Source organism: Centroberyx gerrardi, chromosome 17 (genome assembly GCF_048128805.1).
Source record: "Centroberyx gerrardi isolate f3 chromosome 17, fCenGer3.hap1.cur.20231027, whole genome shotgun sequence".
NCBI classification, from domain to species: Eukaryota; Metazoa; Chordata; class Actinopteri; order Beryciformes; family Berycidae; genus Centroberyx; species Centroberyx gerrardi.
Genome location: NC_136013.1, coordinates 1,003,322 through 1,022,637, shown reverse-complemented (window position 1 = coordinate 1,022,637; position 19,316 = coordinate 1,003,322). Strand labels below are relative to the sequence as shown.

Here is a 19,316-nt window from a genome sequence, read left to right as displayed (position 1 = left end):
ATTTTTAGCTTTAAGTTTTTATCATAATTTAACCAAAGCCTTTCACTAACCTTAACCAAGTTGTTTTAGTTGCCTAAACTTTTAGCTGAAAATGTTGTGTCAAAATTGTGTTATTGTGACAGAATCCAGAATCTGAAGCATAATTTGTGTCCACAGCACGTAATCTGTGTTTCAGACTTTGTGCTCATTTTGCGAACTTTTATGAAATCACATTGCTTTGCACCTGCTGCCTTTGAGGAATTAATTGTGAAATGCAGTCCGGCAGGAAGTAGCCTACTGCCTCAAGTGTTTTAACATTTTATCACTGAAGTCAGGTGTGTTCTCATGTATAATTACTACAGCTAGAGACTAACAATGACCATTTTTAAGAAGAAATCATGTTAAATATGGTCTATTTCTCCAAACTAGTTAGCTAACTGCAGCTCACTGCTTATCAAGTTACATGAGGTTTGTAAAACACTTTCACTAACAAAGCATGGCTGTGAAATCATGAGAAGTTACAAAGCTTTGGAGAAGTTTTTAATTTCTTTTAGATTTCATAAACAGAGTGTAGACTGCAGAAAGAGGCGAGCTGATGATTGACAGCCTGACAGTCTGCGCTGAGGGAGCAAAACTCTGACGTAACGCCTGGTACGTCACTGGCCAGAGAGTCTGCAGGCGGAGTCTTTTCATATAAAGTCCTTCAAAGGAAATCTTTCAGATGTATGTGAGGAATGTTGGTATATGAATTTGAATAATAGGCTAATGGAAAACACAGCTGTATAATCATTTCTAATAATAATAAACTTTATTTGTAAAACACCTTTCATACGGTTTGCAGCTCAAAGTGCTGAATATAAAGTGAACATTAAAATAAATAAAAACAGATAAACAACCATCTCAAACTATTTTAACTCATTCAGTCATTTAAATAATATAATTCAACATTCAAGTGTGTAAATTATAAATAATAAATAGGTTCCTGGGAACATTACGTGAGTATTGATATGTAGGCTATATACAATTCAAACTCTCAGTATATTGCTTGAATAATGAAGGATGTCAGATATTTATTTTTTAAAGATGAAATTAATAGAATATAAAATAGATACTGCACATGTGCAGTACTTATTTTATATTCTATTCATTTCACTCCGAACCAACAGAGGGCGATGTGAACATATTTACCATTAAACTCAGAGGTGAAGAAGAAGAAGAAGAAGAAGAAGAAGAAGAAGAAAGCGGAAATATTGCTCTCAGTTTAATGTGGCAGCTGCTCAGCACATTGTTTATCTGCTGATTTAAAGGAGCGAACTGAGGCTGCAGTAAATAATCAAGACGTCATCTTTTGTTTTGCAGCAGACGGGCTGCAATGGAAGGTAACCGCAGTAAATATAAATAAATATAAATATATACTTTACTTTATCTGCTGCTAATCAGCTGCTTTTCTCAACAACAGTTATTCAATAACTTGACAGTATGACTGTCTGCAGTAGCAGCCAGTAGTAGTAGTAGTAGTAGTAGTAGTAGTGGCAGTAGTATTAGTAGTAGTATTTATTCTCTCATCGTAGTTTGAGTTTGTTCTCAGTAACAGAACTTGGTATTAAGCTCATTAAGTCACTCAGTAAAGTTTAAAAAACTTCAGACCGATCTCTCAGTAGGGTTACAGTTAGGTTAGGTTTAGGTTAAGTTAAGTTAAGTTTAGGTTAGGGTTAGGTTATGTGATTGTTTGTACCAGACTTCATGCCAACCTGCGGTTAGGGTTAGTTTTTAAAGGTTTTTCAAAAAATAAAAAATGAGAGAAACTTTTGACAGGTGGGCTTTATGGTTCTGTCTGTTGGCAGATGGTTCAGCATGTGGACAAACGTGTACAAAGTGTGAAGTCTGTCTCATCTCATTATAGACCGCCAGGTTACATGCTACTGTCTTTAGATTTAAATAAAAATTAAAAAAAAGAAATAGAAAAAGCAACATATGGCCCAGTTATTGGACCAAATACAGGAGAAATAATAATAATAATAATAATAATAATAATAATAAGAGGTATTCCAGCAGTTAGAATAGAGAGCTGGGCGAAATATCTGTATTGATATCGTGATATGAGACTAGATACCGTCTGGGATTTTGGTCATCATAATATTGTGAAAAAGCTTAAATGTTACTTTTCCTGGTCTTAAAGGCTGTGTTATTGTAAAGTAATACAACTTTCTTAACTCATCAGTCTGTTCTGGCTGAATTAAATTAACAATGATTGGCTTTACCTGCTCATCATATCCATATTAATATTACTGATTACTAATGACTATTACTGATTAATATTGACTGCACGTCCCCCTCCAGCCCAGTCAGGTGACAGCGTTGTGACCCCAGGAAACAGGAAGTGCTCTGCTGTCACAGGAAGTGCCAGGAAGATCAAAGACAACGCGGCCGACTGGCACAACCTGATCCTCAGGTGGGAGAAGTTGAACGACGAAGGCTTCAGCGCCGCCAGCAGGATCGTCAACCTGAGACTGAAAGAGTAAGACGCTCTGTCTGTATCTCTGAAATTCAAGCAGAGCAGTTGGTTAGAAAAGGGCGGAGCCTCTGTGGGCTGCCGTCAACCAATCAGATTGCTCTGGGGGCGGAGCCTGGCGCTGCTGCTCACCTGTGTGTTTCCTACAGAACGTTCCCCACTCTGTATTTTCTCGTCTTCCTCTGAACTTCCACCAGCAGCAGCTTCAGTCCCTTTGGCCTTTAGAACGACTTCCTGTTCCACCATCACAGACTACTGAAACGAGACATTTCTCTCCCCCATAATGCATCACAGGCTGTCGGCCGGGTTTGATACATCAAACGTAAACAGCCGTTCCGTCCTGTGTTGGAGCTCAGAAGCTGCGAAGGCTTCATCCACTCAGTGGAAGTTTTCATCTGTTTTTATGGTTAGAGCAGCTGAACTGAAACAGGAAATTAGTTTCTACTGGACAGAAAGCGAGGCGCCGTGTGTTTTCAAACTCTGAGCCAATCAAACGGCTCCTCTGGATCCACAAGGTCTCTGATCCTACATTTTCTGACAAGAATTTCTCCAGACCTCCGTCAGTCTGAGACAGAGTGAGATTACTCCATGTTCAACCTGAACCTGAACCTGAACCTGAACCTGGTTATTCTGCTCAGAAGGGGAGACCTGACACCTGAAACTAAGTTTAAACTAAGGGGAATATTGCTTTAACTGATGTTTTCTAGTAACACTGGATAATGGCTAAATCTTGGATATGATGTTGAACTACGGCAGATAATCAAGTGTTTGATGCTGAAGTGTATACCGTCTGTGTGTGTTTTGTGTGTAGGGTGGCTGCCTCAGTTTTTGGGTTCCTTGGGGATCAATAAAGTTTTCATCAGTACAGTGCAGCACAGTCTGAATGTCTCATCACTCTTGTCCTCAGCTCCCAGACGGAGCAGCAGGTGGTGGATGAAGCTCCGCCTCCTGAACCGCAGCGAGCTGCAGGTCGGAGCGGAGAGCTGGAGGAGGAGTGCTGCAAGCTGCTGGCTGTTGTGGACAAGATGGTGAAGTTTTACTTTCTGCAGCTCATCACTCACAGGAATAATCATAATAATAAATGTTCTCCATGTTGAAAAGAGTCTCTCCCTCCCTCCAGAATGCAGTGGTTTGTAAGATGGAGCGTCTGCTGGAGTCACAGAGAGGAATCGCACATCTGGAAGAGTTTCAATTTGGAGCCGAAGGCCGGAAGATTCCGCTGTTCCACAGCTGGACCACAGCTCAGTTTGGTGAGTCTGGGCCAGTTAGTCCTACTGATGGGCTAGATATTTTAATTATGCTCATTAGGTCATTCATTCGCTAATTAATGCATTAATTAGCAAATATTTCTGTCAACATACTTCACATGACACAGCTGGTATTAATACGAATTAAAGAGTTACAGCAGTTTTTCCAAGTAGTTTGCAAATATCAGCAAAATCTAATGAGATCATACAGACAGGCGTCACCATGACAACATAACGTCCTGTATACATGCACCATGTTGGACATCCATCTGCAACTCAGGTTTAAAGGTTCCTCCTCTCTGCAGTGGAAGCATCCCTCCGCCTGTTCAATTCCTACAGCCAGGAGCTGAGGCTGAAGCGGGCCGTCCTGCAGGAAGTGGCCCACACCATGACCTCTGACCTCTGCATGGTCTACCTGTCCTGCTGGCTGCAGCAGCCCTTCATCCTCCCACAGGCCCGGCTGACGCTGGAGGCGCTGCTGCTGGAGACCGGACACCGGCCGCTTTAACGAGGAAATGATGTGATGCTGCTGTGAGCAGAGCCGGACTGTGAGCCTGCAAAGGGTTACATTTGTAATATTTGTTGATAGATATTTATTACATAAATATACGTGTGTTCTGAGACATGAAGAAATCCACTGACTCACAGCACAATGTTGAGTTTCTCATCATTTTATTGGAGGAACATGTTGAACTGGACTGACCAGCTTATGAAATGGTTGTACTGCATTCAGCAATCAGAACAATCACATGAAAATGAATAAAAGTACTACTTCCTCCAAATTTCTTTTTTTGATGTCCCATCCTTGCATAAATTTCCCAAGGTAGTACAAACCTAAGCTTACGTTTGGAAAATGTTACGCTGGGAATTTTTATAAAAAGTAATAAAATAGTGCAACTTTTTTTTAACTTTGTTTCCATATTTATCTACATATAAACATATCACAACCAACTAAGCACTTTTTCTCTCTTAAATGAAGGGCTATTCCTATCAAATATGAAAACATTGAAAAAGAACAAGTTTACAAATTTACAAAGAATACTGGAGAGACCTTAAAACCACCAGAGGATGGACAGCATGAAGGATCGTTACTTCCTGTTACTGAACACTAAACACCAAGAGCAGAGGAGCGGACACTGATGTCACGACTCTAGCGTCCACTCCTTGTTTTCCTAAGCTCTATTAAATGAACAGATGGTTAAACCAAGAGCAGAACTGAGTTTTGTGACTGTATTTTTTAGTTTACTTCTCATCCTTCCAGCCCGCTGTGACTCTGTCCCGTCTGTAAAATGAACCACTTCCCTTCGCCAACATGCTGCAGTTTGAGCGATACTGAGTTCAGGGTTTTTAGAGAACAGACTAGCCAGTTTAGGGTTTTTGGTGAAGAAACTAGTGAGTTTTTGGAGAAGGCTATAGGAGCTGGAACGTGTTCTTTCCAACAGAATTTCAGTATCCTTGACTTGCTGTTTAGGTTTGGTCTCCAGATAGAGGAAGGAAGGACATTGCAACAAATACTATAAGTCGCCTCCAAACTCAAAAAACATCCTCAATACAGACTGAGGCTAGAGTCGCACCAGAACAGAATCATCTAACTCCATCTGATATTTACTGAGAAACATCAGTGAGCTTGATCCAAAATCATATTTCTTGTCCCAGTGGAAGCCCAGCCTTAGTCTCCATTAAAAAACACTTCAGTCTACAGCGAGATTTAATCAGTCCATTATCTATGTATATATAAATTATATATTATATTATATATATACATATACATATGTGTGTGTCCAGGCGGATCACTGCGGCGCTCGGCCCTCTGAAGCCTCGATGCCCAGCAGGGCGTGGACAGCTTCCAGGGGAACGCCCTCCGGGGTTCGGATATGCATGGTGGTCCCGTCCGGCCCGTTGACGATCACGATCCGGTCTGACCCCGGCTCGGCCAGCTGCATGGTCAGACCTTCAGTCTGGATGTAAATCTCCTGGCCCTCCTGCAGGCCTTTGGCTTCGCAGGCCACCACACCTCCAGTCACAGCCGGGGCAGCTTCACTCTGCTGGGGCGGAGAGGAGGCGGCTGTGTGGGCAGAGCCGGAGGGAGGAGCCTGCCGTCTCTCTGCTGCCGGCTCCGGACTCGAACCCAAAGCCTTCTCCAGCTCCTTCATCTGGGCTGCGATGTCACTGGTGCTCAGAACCTGATCCTCTATGGAGCCTGCCTGCCCCGCCTGCAGGGACACTTCCTGGGCAGCAGAGTCTGCAGCTTCCCCCTCGCTGCCTGGAGCTTCCTGGGTAACTTCCATGGCTGTGGGCGAGGACAGGGCAGACGACGGCTTGGTGGAGGCGGGGCTACAGGAGCTAGGAGAACAGAAATACAGAATGACTAAAAAAATCTCTTCTCCCACTGCAGTCAAGCTCACAAGGATTAGTGGGTTACTCTGGACAGGGGGAGGAGTTAGCTTGGTCAGGGGGAGGACTTGGCTTAGACAGGGGGAGGAGTTACCTGGAGGAGGAGACGGTGGTGGAGAGTCTGGGTCCCGCTGAGACCAGAGGAGAAACAGCGACGGAGCAGGACTTCAGGGTCGAGGTCACAGAGGTCACCGGGGTTGCAGGGGTCGCAGAGGTCACAGGGGTCGCAGAGGTCACAGGGGTTGCAGAGGTCACAGGAGTCGCAGAGGTCCCCACTTTTGAAGGAAGAAAAAAAAAAAAAAAAAAACAAGTTTTACACGGTGAAGATCTAGGTTCTAAGTTCTATGCTGGTTATGTTTCCCTCAGTTGGATCACTCCAATGTTGATATCACTCCGCAGCAGAGGGATTTTACGATTCACTAGCATTCCCAGTGGAGGGATCTAGCCTGGAGCAGCTACACTGTTAGCCCTTCCATACGAGTATTTCTTGGAGTATTGCTTACTGTTTGTACCTTTGGCTACTTGCTTCTAGTGTCAGTTTGTTAGCAGCTATCTGTATAGCTACTGCCTCATGCTTCTGCTATGATAACTAGCTGAGCTAAGGTTTGCTTTCTTTCTCTCCTTTTTCCTTCTAGGAAACCCAGTTGAGATTTCCTGCTTAAATTGTAGTTTCAGCCTGCATTACCATAACTTGGTGGCTTGGCTGCTACTCAACAACAGCTGTGCAGCAGGCCACTGCCATAACCTGGTGGCCTGGCGGGTGTGTAAGTTGCTGGTTACATATATAATATTAGAGGCAACAGGTCATCCCCATTACCTAGTGTCCTTGTTGGCTTTGGGCTGCAGCGGCCGAGGTGTAAGACCCTTATGGGACAGCCATTGGTATAACTGTTTACTTTCAAAAAGGCTTGTAATTCCCTTATGGGGTTCAGTATATTGGGAGCATGGACCCTTGTTAGGGTGGCTTCAGTGCCTGCTCCACCATGTCATATCTTTGTGAGAAGTGTGAACTGCCTGGGGTTGGACCATGCTGAGAAGGCAGTGAAGCATCGGAATAGTTGCCTGTTTTGCTCTGTCTTTTCGGAGTGTTTACACACAGCCCATTTGCAGACCATGTTTTTCCTGGGTAACTCAGGCTTCCTTGGCCTCTGCTAAGGAGGACAGGACTCTGCCTCCCTTCCAGCTGCTCAGGAGCTCCCCCTAGGAAACGTGATAGGGGAAGAGTGAGAGAGAGCCCGGGTTCCCACTCCACAGCCAGAGCAGGCTGGCGTCAGCAAGAGTATGCTCCTCATGGAGGACGCTCTCTCGGTGGTGGCCAGTGATGGGCTCTTCCTTGGGGATCATACCAACTCTGTTTATCACAGAGAGGCTGTACAGTTGAGTGAGCCCTCTGAGGGTGGCACTGAGCACCCGGGAAGCAGGCCCAGGTCATCAAAAAGGGTTCCAGTTGGAGAGGGTTGCTGTGGCACTGGACCTCACGCAGGATGGAGCCGGGGGAAGAACACCTGCGGTCCCCATATTTGGCTTTAACAAGGCCATGATGGAAGGTTAGTCCAAGAGGAGGGGCTGCTACCATTTTACCCCAGATTCTGGGCCTTGGGCTTTTGTCAGAGAGCCAGATTCACTTGGCCTCTGTGAATACCCAACCATGGACACAAAGATAGTGGCCGTGGTCTTGTCAGACAAAGATGTTGTTGGGAAAAGCCCCCGCCTTAAACCTGGTCCACCCAGGATGTTCGACAACGACCTTAATCGGTCTATGGGTTGCTTATGGTGTTAGGTCGCCTATCTAATGCAGCACTGCTTCTTCAGGCCTACCTACAAAAACTCCTGCCTCAGGTCACAGTGAGCAGGAGAACATATTAAGGAGGTAGAGTAAGTGTTTCGTCAGATCTCCCAGATTCAGAGGGACATGGCCTGGGCCAATGGTAAGGCTCTGGCCCAGGTGGTGACCTCTAGGCGCTACCTCTGCTCCCTTCCTCTATGCAGGGTACATTTACTAGCCTTCCCCTGGAATGCCCCACAAAACCCTGCTAAGCAGAGAATCGAGAGCCGCAGGCAGGATGACCGCCGTTGGAGGAGGAATTAGTCTGAGGGGCCCAGATGGCTGGCTCCCAAGAGGACGGGGTTACCGGCTTCAAGAGGGCAATCTGGAAGGAGCAGGTGGAGTCCCCCTGGGTTCTTTCTACTATGCTACAGGGGTACAGACTCCAGTTCAGAAGCCGGCCTCCTCCTTTCAAGGGCATCCAAATTACTTCAGTGGCCAACCCCCTGAAGGAGATATTAGCACTCCTAGGCAAGAAAGCCATCAGGAGGCTAGAGCCATCTACGAACGAACTACGTGGGGTTCTACTCCACATATTTTTTTATTCTCAAGAAAGGGGGTGGGTTTTACCCCATTCTCAATCTGCGGGGGGTAAATCACTGGCTAAAGCGACTAAGGTTCTGTATGTTTTCCCCGGCACACGTGCTACATCACTACTGGTTCACTTGGGCCTGCACCATCTCAGACCACTCCAGCAGTGGTTCAACTCCCACAGACTTTACCCAAAGCACCACAGGCACGGTCGTCTGGTGGTATCAATGCAGTGTCTAAGGGCATTGTTGATGTGGCGCTCATGCTCTGCAGTGTTTCCACCCTTCCTTGGTAGGCAAGCGTGTGCTGGTGAGGACAGACAATGCTTCAGTGGTTGACTATTATCAACCACCAAGGGGGGTTGAGATCTCAACTTCTCCACAGCATGGCAAGGAAACTCCTCCTATGGGCCCAGAAACATCTAGCATCTCTTCAGGCAGCATGTATTCCCGGGGTTCGCAACACAGTGGCAGATATGCTCTCAAGAGAGGGGGGCTGGCATGCCTGCATCATCAGGTTGTGCAAAAGCTTTGGGAGACGTTTGGCAGAGCCCAGGTGGACGTCTTTGCCTCCTCAAGAAACACACATTGCCCCCTCTGGTTCTCAGTGACAGAACCACCGGGACCTCTGGATCTGGATGCCCTGGCCCACGACTGGCCAAGAGGGCTGATGTACGCCTTTCCTCCAGTTACCCTGATCCCTGGACAGGAACAAGTTGGCAGGGCGCAACCTGATTCTAATTGCCCCGTTTTGGCCCAGGCGCCCGTGGTTCAGCCTTCTGCAGTCTCTCCTTGCAGGGATTCCGTGGCAGCTGCCTTTGAGACCTGACCTGCTGTCACAGGCCGGGTTCTCTGTGGCACTCGGAACCACGACGGCTCAACCTCTGGGCTTGGCCTCTGAACGACGCCAATGGTCAGAGCTAGGCCTCAGGAGGAGTGATAGCTACTCTGCAGGGGCCCAGAGCTCCATCTACTAATGCAGCTTATATCGTTGGAGATTTTGTTGAGCAGCAGGAGAAACATTAGCCTCCGAGGAATATGCAATGTATGTAGGAATATGTATTGTACATATAACAATCTTCTTCCCCTTCTTCTCTCAATAAAAACAAAAAACACAAAAAAACGGATTCTACAAATGCTACTCATTCCTACTGAAGGCTTAGCTGATAAAGACTGTGATATACCGTTGGTTTGACTACTGTTGACAAAATGCACTTATTGTAAGTCGCTTAGGACAAAAGCGCTTGCTAAATCACGCAGTGTAATGTAATATGCAGAACAGTGTAGTACTGACCTAGTACTGCAGTAGTGTTGATTTAATAATGCAGTAATAAGTAGTAGTGTCGTATCGATGTACTACTGCAGTAGTAAGTAGTACAGTGTCGTATCAACGTAGTACTACAGTAGTAAGTAGTACAGTGTAGCAGTATTGATGTACTACTGCAGTAGTAAGTAGTACAGTGTCGTATCAATGTACTACTACAGTAGTAAGTAGTACAGTGTAGCAGTATTGATGTACTACTGCAGTAATAAGTAGTACAGTGTAGTACTCCTACCTTTCTTGGGCGTCTCTATGCCGTTCTGATGGACAGGAACGCTGTTCTCCATCTTAAATCTCTTCGATGGCGGCAGCATCTTGGAATTCTGGAAAGGGCGAGTTTCTGTGTTTGATTTCAATGGATCAATAACTGAATCGTTCAGATGAAAAATCAAGTCTGCTTTAAGTTTTATCCTCTAATTATATATATTTAGATCTTTAAGGCCCCGTAAAATGTTTTACTTTTTTCTGAAATTCCTTTCTGTTCCTGCACCCAAACTAAAGCTGACCAGACTTTTGGTTTTGGATCAACTTGCCTGTGGAACTTAGAGTCAGTTTCGTTGGCTTTAACTCCTTTTATCCTTGTTGCCTTGCCTGTTGTTTATTCCTTTTGTTTGATCTGTATTAAAGGCTTTTTACTGTTTTACACCTTGTTGTTCTTTCTGTTTCATTGGTCTGCCAGTGTGTTGGCTGTTCAAAAACATTGTAAAAGGCTTCATATGACTGAATTGATCAGCATATTGATCAGCTGGTGATATTACAACCATCTTTACCTCCATGTATCGAACGTTCTTGCTGGTCAGAGCGGCAGAGCTGTGAGACGCCCCAGGAAGAACTTTCAGCTTGTTCACTTCGTCGAAGATTCCCAGAGACCTGGCAACCTGAAACACAGTACTACTGAGTACTGCAGTACTACACAGTACTACTGAGTACTGCAGTACTACTGAGTACTGCAGTACTACTACACAGTACTATTGAGTACTACAGTACTACTGAGTACTATTACATAGTACTACTACACAGTACTACAGACTCTGTAGTACTGTAATGCTGAGTAATGCTGCACAGTACTACTGCAGTACTACCACACAGTACTACTGCACATGCACAGTACTACTACATACCTGGAACAGAACAGAACAGAACAGAGCAGAACAGAATAGATCAGAAAAGAACAGAACATAACAGACAGAGTTAGCGGTAACGGACCGTATTTGATCCGTACGGATCCCCCCCCACGGTTCGGCACGCATGTGAACCGTGGATTAATTGCAAAGTTTAACCATCATAGTGTGAAATACAGTTTTACTGCCACTGTTACTTTTTAAAGTAATAATTCCCTAAATCTCGATGCAGAGTTGCAGTGAAAAGATACAGACAAGACAGATGCGTGCTGTGTTTTACTCTGAAGCGCAATGATTGCGTTAGGGAAGAAAAAAACAAGGAAGAGCGACTGATTTAAAAGCCGTCGCTTTCGCCTCCATTGAGTGAAATCCCGTAGGCTGTGACTTCGGGCATTTTCAGTGGTGTAACTGGGAAACTGGGCATGCTTGTCATCATTGAAATAGATCACAAGATTGTGATGTTTATTGCAACTTCGGCAATATGCCGCCTTCCCTTCGACACGCAGCTCCGCTCGGAGAAGCTCCGGTCTCTTTGCCTGCCTGTCTGTGGCAAAGCCTTCAGTGTTGATAGGCTATTACTTGTGACGTGTAACCAATCAGATAGTGCTGTGGGCGGGACATTGAGCGAGACTACAGAGTGGTGACTACAGACAGAGGCGGCTGCATCAGAGCCAAAGTAGCACATTTTTAAATTAATTTAACCCTAACCCTTTTTTTTTTTTTTTTTTGCTGATCTGAAAAATGATCCGATCTGTGACTCAAAACCGTGACACGATCCGAACCGTGAGTTTTGTGATCCGTTGCACCCCTAGACAGAATAGAACAAAATGGAACAGAATAGATCAGAACAGAATAGATCAAAATAGAACAGAACAGAATAGAACAGCCCTCACCTCGATGTTGCGGACCTCCAGCGCAGTGTTGATGCCCTGCGGGTTGCAGATGTATTCCTGCGCCGTCTTCCTCACCTGTGCCTGCAGGGACTCGAACTCTCTGTACATGTCTGGAAAATGGCTCTTCGCCGGCCCGCCCTTCTCCACCTGAACAACCAGCATCCATATAAAAACACTAAAACTCTCCACTGAAATCAGTAGCATTTTGACCAGAGGACACTAAAACTCTCCATTGAAATTAGTAAATTAACAGCAGTCTTTCAAAGTCAAAGTCAAAGTGTTTTATTTATCAAATGCACAGTATCACACAAGGTCATTCTGAACAATGAAATTCTTAGGACAAGGCAAGCAACAACTACGTAGTAGGCATAAGAAAAAAAGAAAAAAAAAAGAAAATATAAAATATTAAATGTTAAAGAGTCACAAATAAGGGCAAAAATAGCAAAAGTACAGCAGTTCCAAAGCCAGTAAAGATGGGCAATATGGACAGTAAGAATAAGAGTATTAAATATTATAAAGGAGTATTAAATATTATAAATATAAAGTGTAGGAGTGCTATTCTGTGCGTGAGTATGGGGGAGGAGGAGTACGAGGAAATCCCTGACCTGGACCTTTCACACCTGCTTTTCCTACCCATTGAGGTGATCATGTGATCAATGTGATCACTGCTGGTTGAGAAGCCTGATGGCCTGGGGGTAAAAAATGTTTGTGAGTCTGGTAGTCCGTGCTTGGATGCTTCGGTAACGTCTACCAGACGGCAGCAGCGAGAACAGTTCACAGCTTGGGTGGCTGAAGTCTTTTATGATTTTCCGTGCTTTCCTGAGGCATCGTGTATGGTATATGCTTTGCACAGTGTGGAGGTGGCAGCCAATGATGCGCTCCACTGTCTTCACCACCCTCTGGAGGGCCTTACGATCAGCAGCGGAGCAGCTGCCGTACCAGGTAGTAATGCAGCCAGTGAGAATGCTCTCAATGGTGCACCTGTAGAAATTAGTGAGAGTTTTGACAGGCAACTTCTTGAGTCTCCTCATGAAGGATAGGCGCTTTTGGGCAGTTTTTACTACCGCGTCCGATTGCCTGGACCAGGAGAGGTCATCATTGATGAACACACTGAGGAACTTGAAGCAGGAGACTCTCTCCACTTCAGCTCCATCGATGTGAATGGGGGCGTGACCCCCCCTGTCGCTTCCTGAAGTCCACGATCATTTCCTTAGTCTTGCAGACGTTGATAAAGAGGTTGTTGTCCTGGCACCATTCTGTCAAGGCGCTGAGCTCCTCTCTGTAGGCGGTCTCATCGTTGTTGGAGATGAGACCCAGGATGGGGGTGTCGTCTGCAAACTTAAAGAGCTGCGCGTGGCCACACAATCATGCGTGAACAGGGCGTACAGGAGGGGACTGAGTACGCAGCCCTGAGGGGCTCCGGTGCTCAGGGTCAGTACAGAGGAGGAGAGGTTACCCATTCTCACCACCTGGGGTCTGCCCGTCAGGAAGTCCAGGATCCAGTTACAAAGGGAGGTGTTAAGACCCAGGATCCTGAGCATGGGAACGAGCTTAGCGGGCACAATTGTGTTGAATGCCGAGCTGTAATCTATAAACAGCATCCTCACATATGTGTTACTCTTATCCAGGTGGGAGAGGGCGGTGTGCACCGTCAGGGCGATGGCGTCATCCGTAGATCTGTTGGGTGAGCAGTGTTTTGTAAGCACTGCTATATCCGAACTCCAGCGAGAGTTAACCATAATGCAGACCCCACCGTCTCTGCGTTTACCTGACTCCGTAGTTCTGTCCTGCCGGTAGATGGAAAATCCAGCTGGGGTAACAGCCGAGTCAGGTACCGTCGGGTCTAGCCAGGTCGCAGTAGTTTGCAATGTCCCGCTGGAAGTTAATCCGTGCGTGTAGTTCGTCCATTTTATTGTCCAGGGATTGAACATTTGCCAGTAAAATGCTCGGTAACGGCGGATTGCAGTGTTTCGTCCGAGATCTGCATAGGATACCGGCACGTTTGCCTCTTCTCTTTCTCCTCCGTCGGCGTATTGGTAAACACAACGGCGGCAAGACAAAGGAATCGCAGCACGTACTCCAGTAAGTGGAGAGAAAGTCCGTATCCAGTGACGAACGAATATCCAAAAGTGCTTGTTGAGCATACTGAATGAACGACAGTGCAGTACGTACAAAAATAAAAGCTATACAGGTAATAATAAACAAAAAACTACGAGTTGATTGCGGAGCCATTGTCAGTGCGACCTTCCTACGGCGCACCGGATGTCTCATTTCCACAGGTTGTCAGTTTACTTGTGGCAGTGGTTGTTGGGGGCGGAGCTACAGTGACAGCAGTGAGTCCAGTCTGTCTGAGTGTTCAGCAGTTTGACTCGTCTCTGGTTAAAAAGTGTCAAGTTACTTGTACAAACAGCAGCTGTGACACACTGTCCGGGCGCCGCCGCCGCAGCAGATGTACAACACATGACTGGTTTCACTGCACGTCAACAAGTTACTGAATATTTCTTTTGAAAATAATTTTTCCCCTCCCTGTCCTTCTCCAAAAGCTCACCACTCCAGCTGCAGCAATTACCGTTACCATTAACTCAGTGTTCCCCTCTCCTGGGTGTGTGTGAGAGTGAGAGTGAGAGTGAGAGTGAGAGTGAGAGTGAGACACACAGACAGACAGACGTCGAGAGAGAGAGTGCGTGTGTGTGTATACCTTAGCCAGCAGCAGCTCCCACAGAGATAGAGCTTTGGCCAGACGAGGAAGCACAATGTCCATCAGCTCCTCATCATCACACTGCTGCAGCAGCTGCAGACAGGAAACAGTCAGTCGTCATAGTGACACACACATACGTACATACACACACACACACACACACACACACACTCCTTTCATCAAGCCAATGAAGCTTCAGTTTACCTCCTGCAGTCTCTCTCTCCTCCTCTCTGCCTGTTGTTCTGCTGAAGCTGCAGCTCCACCGAGCTTCGGAGGTCGGCCTCGACGCCCCCGCCTGCTGGCCACGCCCACCGCCACCTGAGGTCAGCAACAACAACAACAACCCCCTGTCAGATTACATTACAGATTATGGGGGAATTATGGGCATTTTAGTGCCATTTTAGTTTTAGTTTATATACACAGTGATTCTGGCAGACAACCAAGAGCCACCTCCATGTTTAAATAATCTGGTTTAATCCAAACCGCCATGTTTAAATAATCTTGTTTAATCCATACTTTTGTTTAAATAATCCAGGCTAATAATCTAGTTTAACCCATACCTCCATGTTTAAATAATATAGTTTAATCCATATCTCCATGTTTAAATAATCTAGACTAATAATCTCGGTTAATAACCCAGTTTAATATTTATTTTTTTATTAGTTTATTTGTCAGGGATAATGCAAAACAAACATTGTAACAGGTTACAATAACATGATACAGATGTGTTGCATATGGGATTTCTAGCCAAGGCTAATTTGCGACCCCTGTCCCTATAATATAATATAGATTAATAATCCAGATGAATCCATACTCACCCTGGCCGGCGGCCCCACCGCTCGCCCCCTGCCTCTCCCCCTCCCCCTCCCCCTCCCTCGGCCTCGGGGCCGGCCGGGGCCCCTGGGCTGGAGGCTCCTGAGCCCCACTGCTGCTGCTGGTCCCGCCTCTACCTGGGGAAACCAGGCAGTAAAACAGTCAGTAAAAGAGTCAGCAAACCAGTCAACTAGCCTAACCAGTCATTTAACCAGTCAACTAACCAATCATTAAATGGGACTGAGGCCCCTGAGCTGCTGGTCCAGCCTCCACCTGGGGAAACCAGTCAGCTAACAGTCAGTAAACAAGTCAGTCAGAATTCCCATGCTTCAGTCACACAGCAATCATTCAGAACAAACCCATTTCAGGGGTCAGAGGTCAGGGTTAAGGTCAGCGGTCACGTTTAAGGTCAGAGTTAAGGTCAGGGATCAGGTTTAAGGTCAGAGTTAAGGTCAGGGGTCAGAATTCAGGGTTAAGGTCAGCGGTCACATTTAAGGTCAGAGTTAAGGTCAGGGATCAGGTTTAAGGTCAGAGTTAAGGTCAGGGGTCAGAGTTCAGGGTTAAGGTCAGCGGTCACGTTTAAGGTCAGAGTTAATGTCAGGGGTCAGAGGTCAGGGTTAAGGTCAGGGGTCAGGAATTTTCCTTGTTAAGTCTCTTCTGAATTAGTGAACAGACCGTAAAATGAAAGCTGGTTTGTAGCAGCATCTTACTCTCTGTGGAGCTGCAGCTGCAGGTTTGTCGTGTTTCTCCTCCTCCTGCTTCAGCTGCGGCGCTGCGCCTCCTGCGCCTCCTGCGCCCGTCTCCTGCGGGACGTCCCGCTCCCTCTGGGTGGAGCCGGGGGAGTCGGGCTCCCCGTGCGTCGGGTTCAGTTTGTAGTGTCTGTTCAGGCCGCCGTGGCCGATGTACGCCTTATCGCAGCTCTGACAGCGAAACGCTCTGGACTTGTGGCTGTAGGTGACGGTGGATGAGGAGGGGGCGGAGCCATCCTTACGCCCCTCCCCCTCCTCCTCCTCCACGCTCATCTCGGAGTAGTCGTCGGAGTCGGACTGGTGGCTCTCGGCCAGATCCTCGTTCTTGATGAACTTGTAGTCCTTGGCTTTGTACTTGGGGGGTCGTGACACGCGGCCCGACCTCGTCTGAACTTTCACCACCTTCTTTTCTCTCATTTTGGCTTTCTTCTCCTTTTCTTTCTCTTTGTCTCTCGCTGCTGGCGCGGCCGGCCCAGCAGTTCTGGTGACGACGGGTGTGTTCGGTACCCGCGGTGCCGTGATAACGGCAGGAGGCTTAACGGGACATTTAACGGAGACGGTCGTCGTGCCGTTAGCCGGGGTCTTAATGAGCGGAACGGTAACAGTTTTACCGGCAGAGGGGGACGGGGTCTTAATGACGGCGGGAGTCTGGATGCGGGCGGGGGGGTTGGCGGGTTTCTGGACCGGACCGGTACCGGCATTGGCTGCGGTCGGCTGGCCCGTTAGCTTGTGGACCAATGGGAGCAGGGATCCCACCACGGGGGCGGGGCTCTGCAGCAGCAGCTGGATGGGCGGGTCCCCGGGATTCTGCTGCAGAAAGAACTGCTGGCCCTGCTGGCCTACCATTGGCTGAATGTGAATGATCTGGGGGGTGCTCATGCTGCCATTGGCTGAGACCTTGACCTGTGGCTGAGTGACAGTCAGACTCTTCTGCTGAGGAAGAGTGATGGTGGCTCCAGCCTTCACTTCCTGTTTGGGAGGAACCTGGAGCTGGATCCTGATTGGCTCTGACTGAAATAACCAGAAACAGCATTAAAGGATCAAACCTGCGGCACAAGGTTCACAGTGTGATACAGACCTGCTGTAAAAATATCTACTTTTCAGTCAGATGGGAAAAGATTACATCTATTTAATATTATTATTATTATTTAACTAAGGAAATGAAACTGAACTAAACTGCTGGTTCCACGCCTTGTTTTGTTTTCTTCATCGTCAAACAAGTGAGGAAAAATCTTCTCTTCTTTTGCAGAATAACAATAATTAGTTTGTTGATTTCAGAAGTATTTCCAAATCAGTCTTAACCTTTCTACCTGTCTGGACAAAATCCTGGTAGTAAGACATGTTTGGACTGTTACCTGGTTCATATTATTACACAGCGAAGTAAAATAGTATCTCATTTACATTAACCTACCTCCAGTGTGTTACTGTATTTATTACATGACTTGGTTCATGCCTTTCTCTCATTGGGAAACTATGAGGCAGTGAAGTGTTTTTTTTTTTCTGACCAACTACGGAAAGTTTGAATCTATTCAGTGTGTTTGGTTTTCCTCTGAATGAGCAGCATGGAGTTTCTACCTGCGCTGTTCCAGACACTGTGTTAGTGTTAGGACTTACCAAACACTGTGTGAACCGGGTTAACCCTGACTCTAACTCCGTTCACCCAACACTGCTGCATCACTGCGAGGACGAACACTGGTTCACATCGGGTTGATCCCAAATCCATTTCTGAGCAGCTCAGTTGCTTTAGCAGCCAAAACGTTTTAGAATAGAAAATCACCACCAGCCCAATAGTTGGTGGCCAAAACTGCAGTCTAACCAGCCGCAACGTGCCAGTATCTGTCTGGGGACTGTATAGATCTGCCAACAGTACAGTGTCTCCATATACCAGAGAACAGAGTACTTACACCCTCACTCCCATGGCAGAACCTCCATACAAAACTCTTTACCACACTGCCTGCCTCACCTTCTTCGGGATGACCCGGACCGCGGTGCCGGACTGCATGGCGACCTGCTTGGCCACGTTCTTCAGCTGCTGGGAGGCGTTGTTCTGGGCTTTGGGCCCGGCTGCCGGATCGACGGGGCCGCTGTTAAGGGCGAAGAGCCCGCTGGTATCCACGGTGGTCAGGACGGGCTGGACGGCCTGGACCGGCTGGTCCGGCCGGGCCGCGGGACTCTGCTGCTGGGCCTTGGTGACCTGGTCGATGACCTGCTGCAGCTGGCTGGGTGCCAGCGCCGTGTTGGGGACCAGCTGGGCGGCGGGGAGGGTTTTCACCACCTGGTTCTGCTGGAACAGCTGGGCCGCCTCGGTGTCGGAGACCTGGACGATCTGCTGCTTGGTGAGCTGCTCCAGCAGAACCTGCTGCTCCTCCGCCGTCAGACCCGAGCCCTCCACCAAGCTGCCGTCCGGCTGCACGTAGATGATGGTGGTGTTGACCAGGTCGGTGCTGCTCACCAGCTCCGGGCTGATGCTGGTGTACTCGGTGCCGATCAGGATGCTCTGCTCCTCCGCGTCCGGCAGCCGGTAGTCCGCCTCTACTTTGACCGAGCAGGGCTGCAGGAAGTCCGGCAGCGGAGCGACGGACGCTGCCGTTAGCTTGTCCGTTGTCTGGCTGTGCTGGGCCGGGGGACGGGGAGCCGGACTCCCCGCTGGCCCGGAGGAAGCGACACTTCCTGCTGCATCAGAAACACTGTGGATCTGCGGCTCGGCTGCTGTTATTGTTCTGGACGAACTGCTGTCATCCTCGTTGTCCGCCATTTTGGCTGTGAGGCTAACTGCTAGCTTAGCACAGACTGGAGCCAGTCGATGGATCAGATAAGCTACACGCCGATCAATATTACCAAACAAATATTTCCCTATAAAAGTTATATGTGGTGATGAATAAAATGCACCACTGTGATGAGGGAAAACATCAACTAGTGCGGTAAAAACACCAAAAGGTAACGGTTCGTGATATGAGTTTTTAACTAGCCTAGCATTTCCTTCAGCAGGACCGGGAGCGGCGATTTCCTGGACTGGATCCGCGGCGGACTGGACAGGGTCTGGACCAGATCTGGATCAGGATCGGACAGATTAGCGTGTTTTGGACATTACAGGTGTCACGTGATAACAGATTGATATCAGATACTGTCCTGAAAAGAAATCCTCCAAATAAACTTTTTATTTTTAATCGAGGTTAATTAGAAGAAATCACGATCTGATATGAAAACTAAAAAAATAAAAATAAAAAGAAACGG

The 19,316-nt window shown here is 47.2% G+C and overlaps 2 protein-coding genes across 2 annotated transcripts; one reads left to right on the top strand and one right to left on the bottom strand.

Annotated features, from left to right (window-relative positions):
• The first annotated feature begins 1,252 nt into the window (after nucleotides 1-1,252).
• On the top strand, nucleotides 1,253-4,482 carry cinp (cyclin dependent kinase 2 interacting protein). Its single transcript, XM_071925598.2, has 5 exons — nucleotides 1,253-1,358; nucleotides 2,320-2,497; nucleotides 3,399-3,519; nucleotides 3,612-3,741; nucleotides 4,044-4,482. The coding sequence occupies exons 1-5, from the start codon at nucleotides 1,352-1,354 to the stop codon at nucleotides 4,244-4,246; spliced, it is 639 nt and encodes a 212-aa protein (XP_071781699.1). The 5' UTR covers nucleotides 1,253-1,351; the 3' UTR covers nucleotides 4,247-4,482.
• On the bottom strand, nucleotides 4,394-19,050 carry znf839 (zinc finger protein 839). The gene is made up of 10 exons (XM_078289612.1): nucleotides 18,046-19,050; nucleotides 16,044-17,093; nucleotides 15,339-15,470; nucleotides 14,725-14,838; nucleotides 14,521-14,613; nucleotides 11,823-11,969; nucleotides 10,579-10,686; nucleotides 10,044-10,131; nucleotides 6,227-6,407; nucleotides 4,394-6,081 (listed from the first exon to the last, which is right to left on the bottom strand). Exons 1-10 carry the CDS (start codon nucleotides 18,835-18,837, stop codon nucleotides 5,529-5,531), a joined length of 3,258 nt encoding a protein of 1,085 aa, XP_078145738.1. The 5' UTR covers nucleotides 18,838-19,050; the 3' UTR covers nucleotides 4,394-5,528.
• Nucleotides 19,051-19,316: the final 266 nt, after the last annotated feature.

Excerpts from the sequence above, each read along its gene's own strand:
- cinp (XM_071925598.2), top strand. Across the intron at positions 3,520-3,611 it reads TGGCTGTTGTGGACAAGATG|AATGCAGTGGTTTGTAAGAT; the intron begins GTGAAGTTTTAC and ends CCCTCCCTCCAG. Across the intron at positions 3,742-4,043 it reads CTGGACCACAGCTCAGTTTG|TGGAAGCATCCCTCCGCCTG; the intron begins GTGAGTCTGGGC and ends TCCTCTCTGCAG.
- znf839 (XM_078289612.1), bottom strand. The coding sequence starts at position 18,837 with ATGGCGGACAACGAGGATGACAGCAGTTCGTCCAGAACAATAACAGCA. Across the intron at positions 17,094-18,045 it reads TCCGGGTCATCCCGAAGAAG|TCAGAGCCAATCAGGATCCA; the intron begins GTGAGGCAGGCA and ends TGGTTATTTCAG. Across the intron at positions 14,839-15,338 it reads CGGTGGGGCCGCCGGCCAGG|GTGGCGGTGGGCGTGGCCAG; the intron begins GTGAGTATGGAT and ends TGCTGACCTCAG.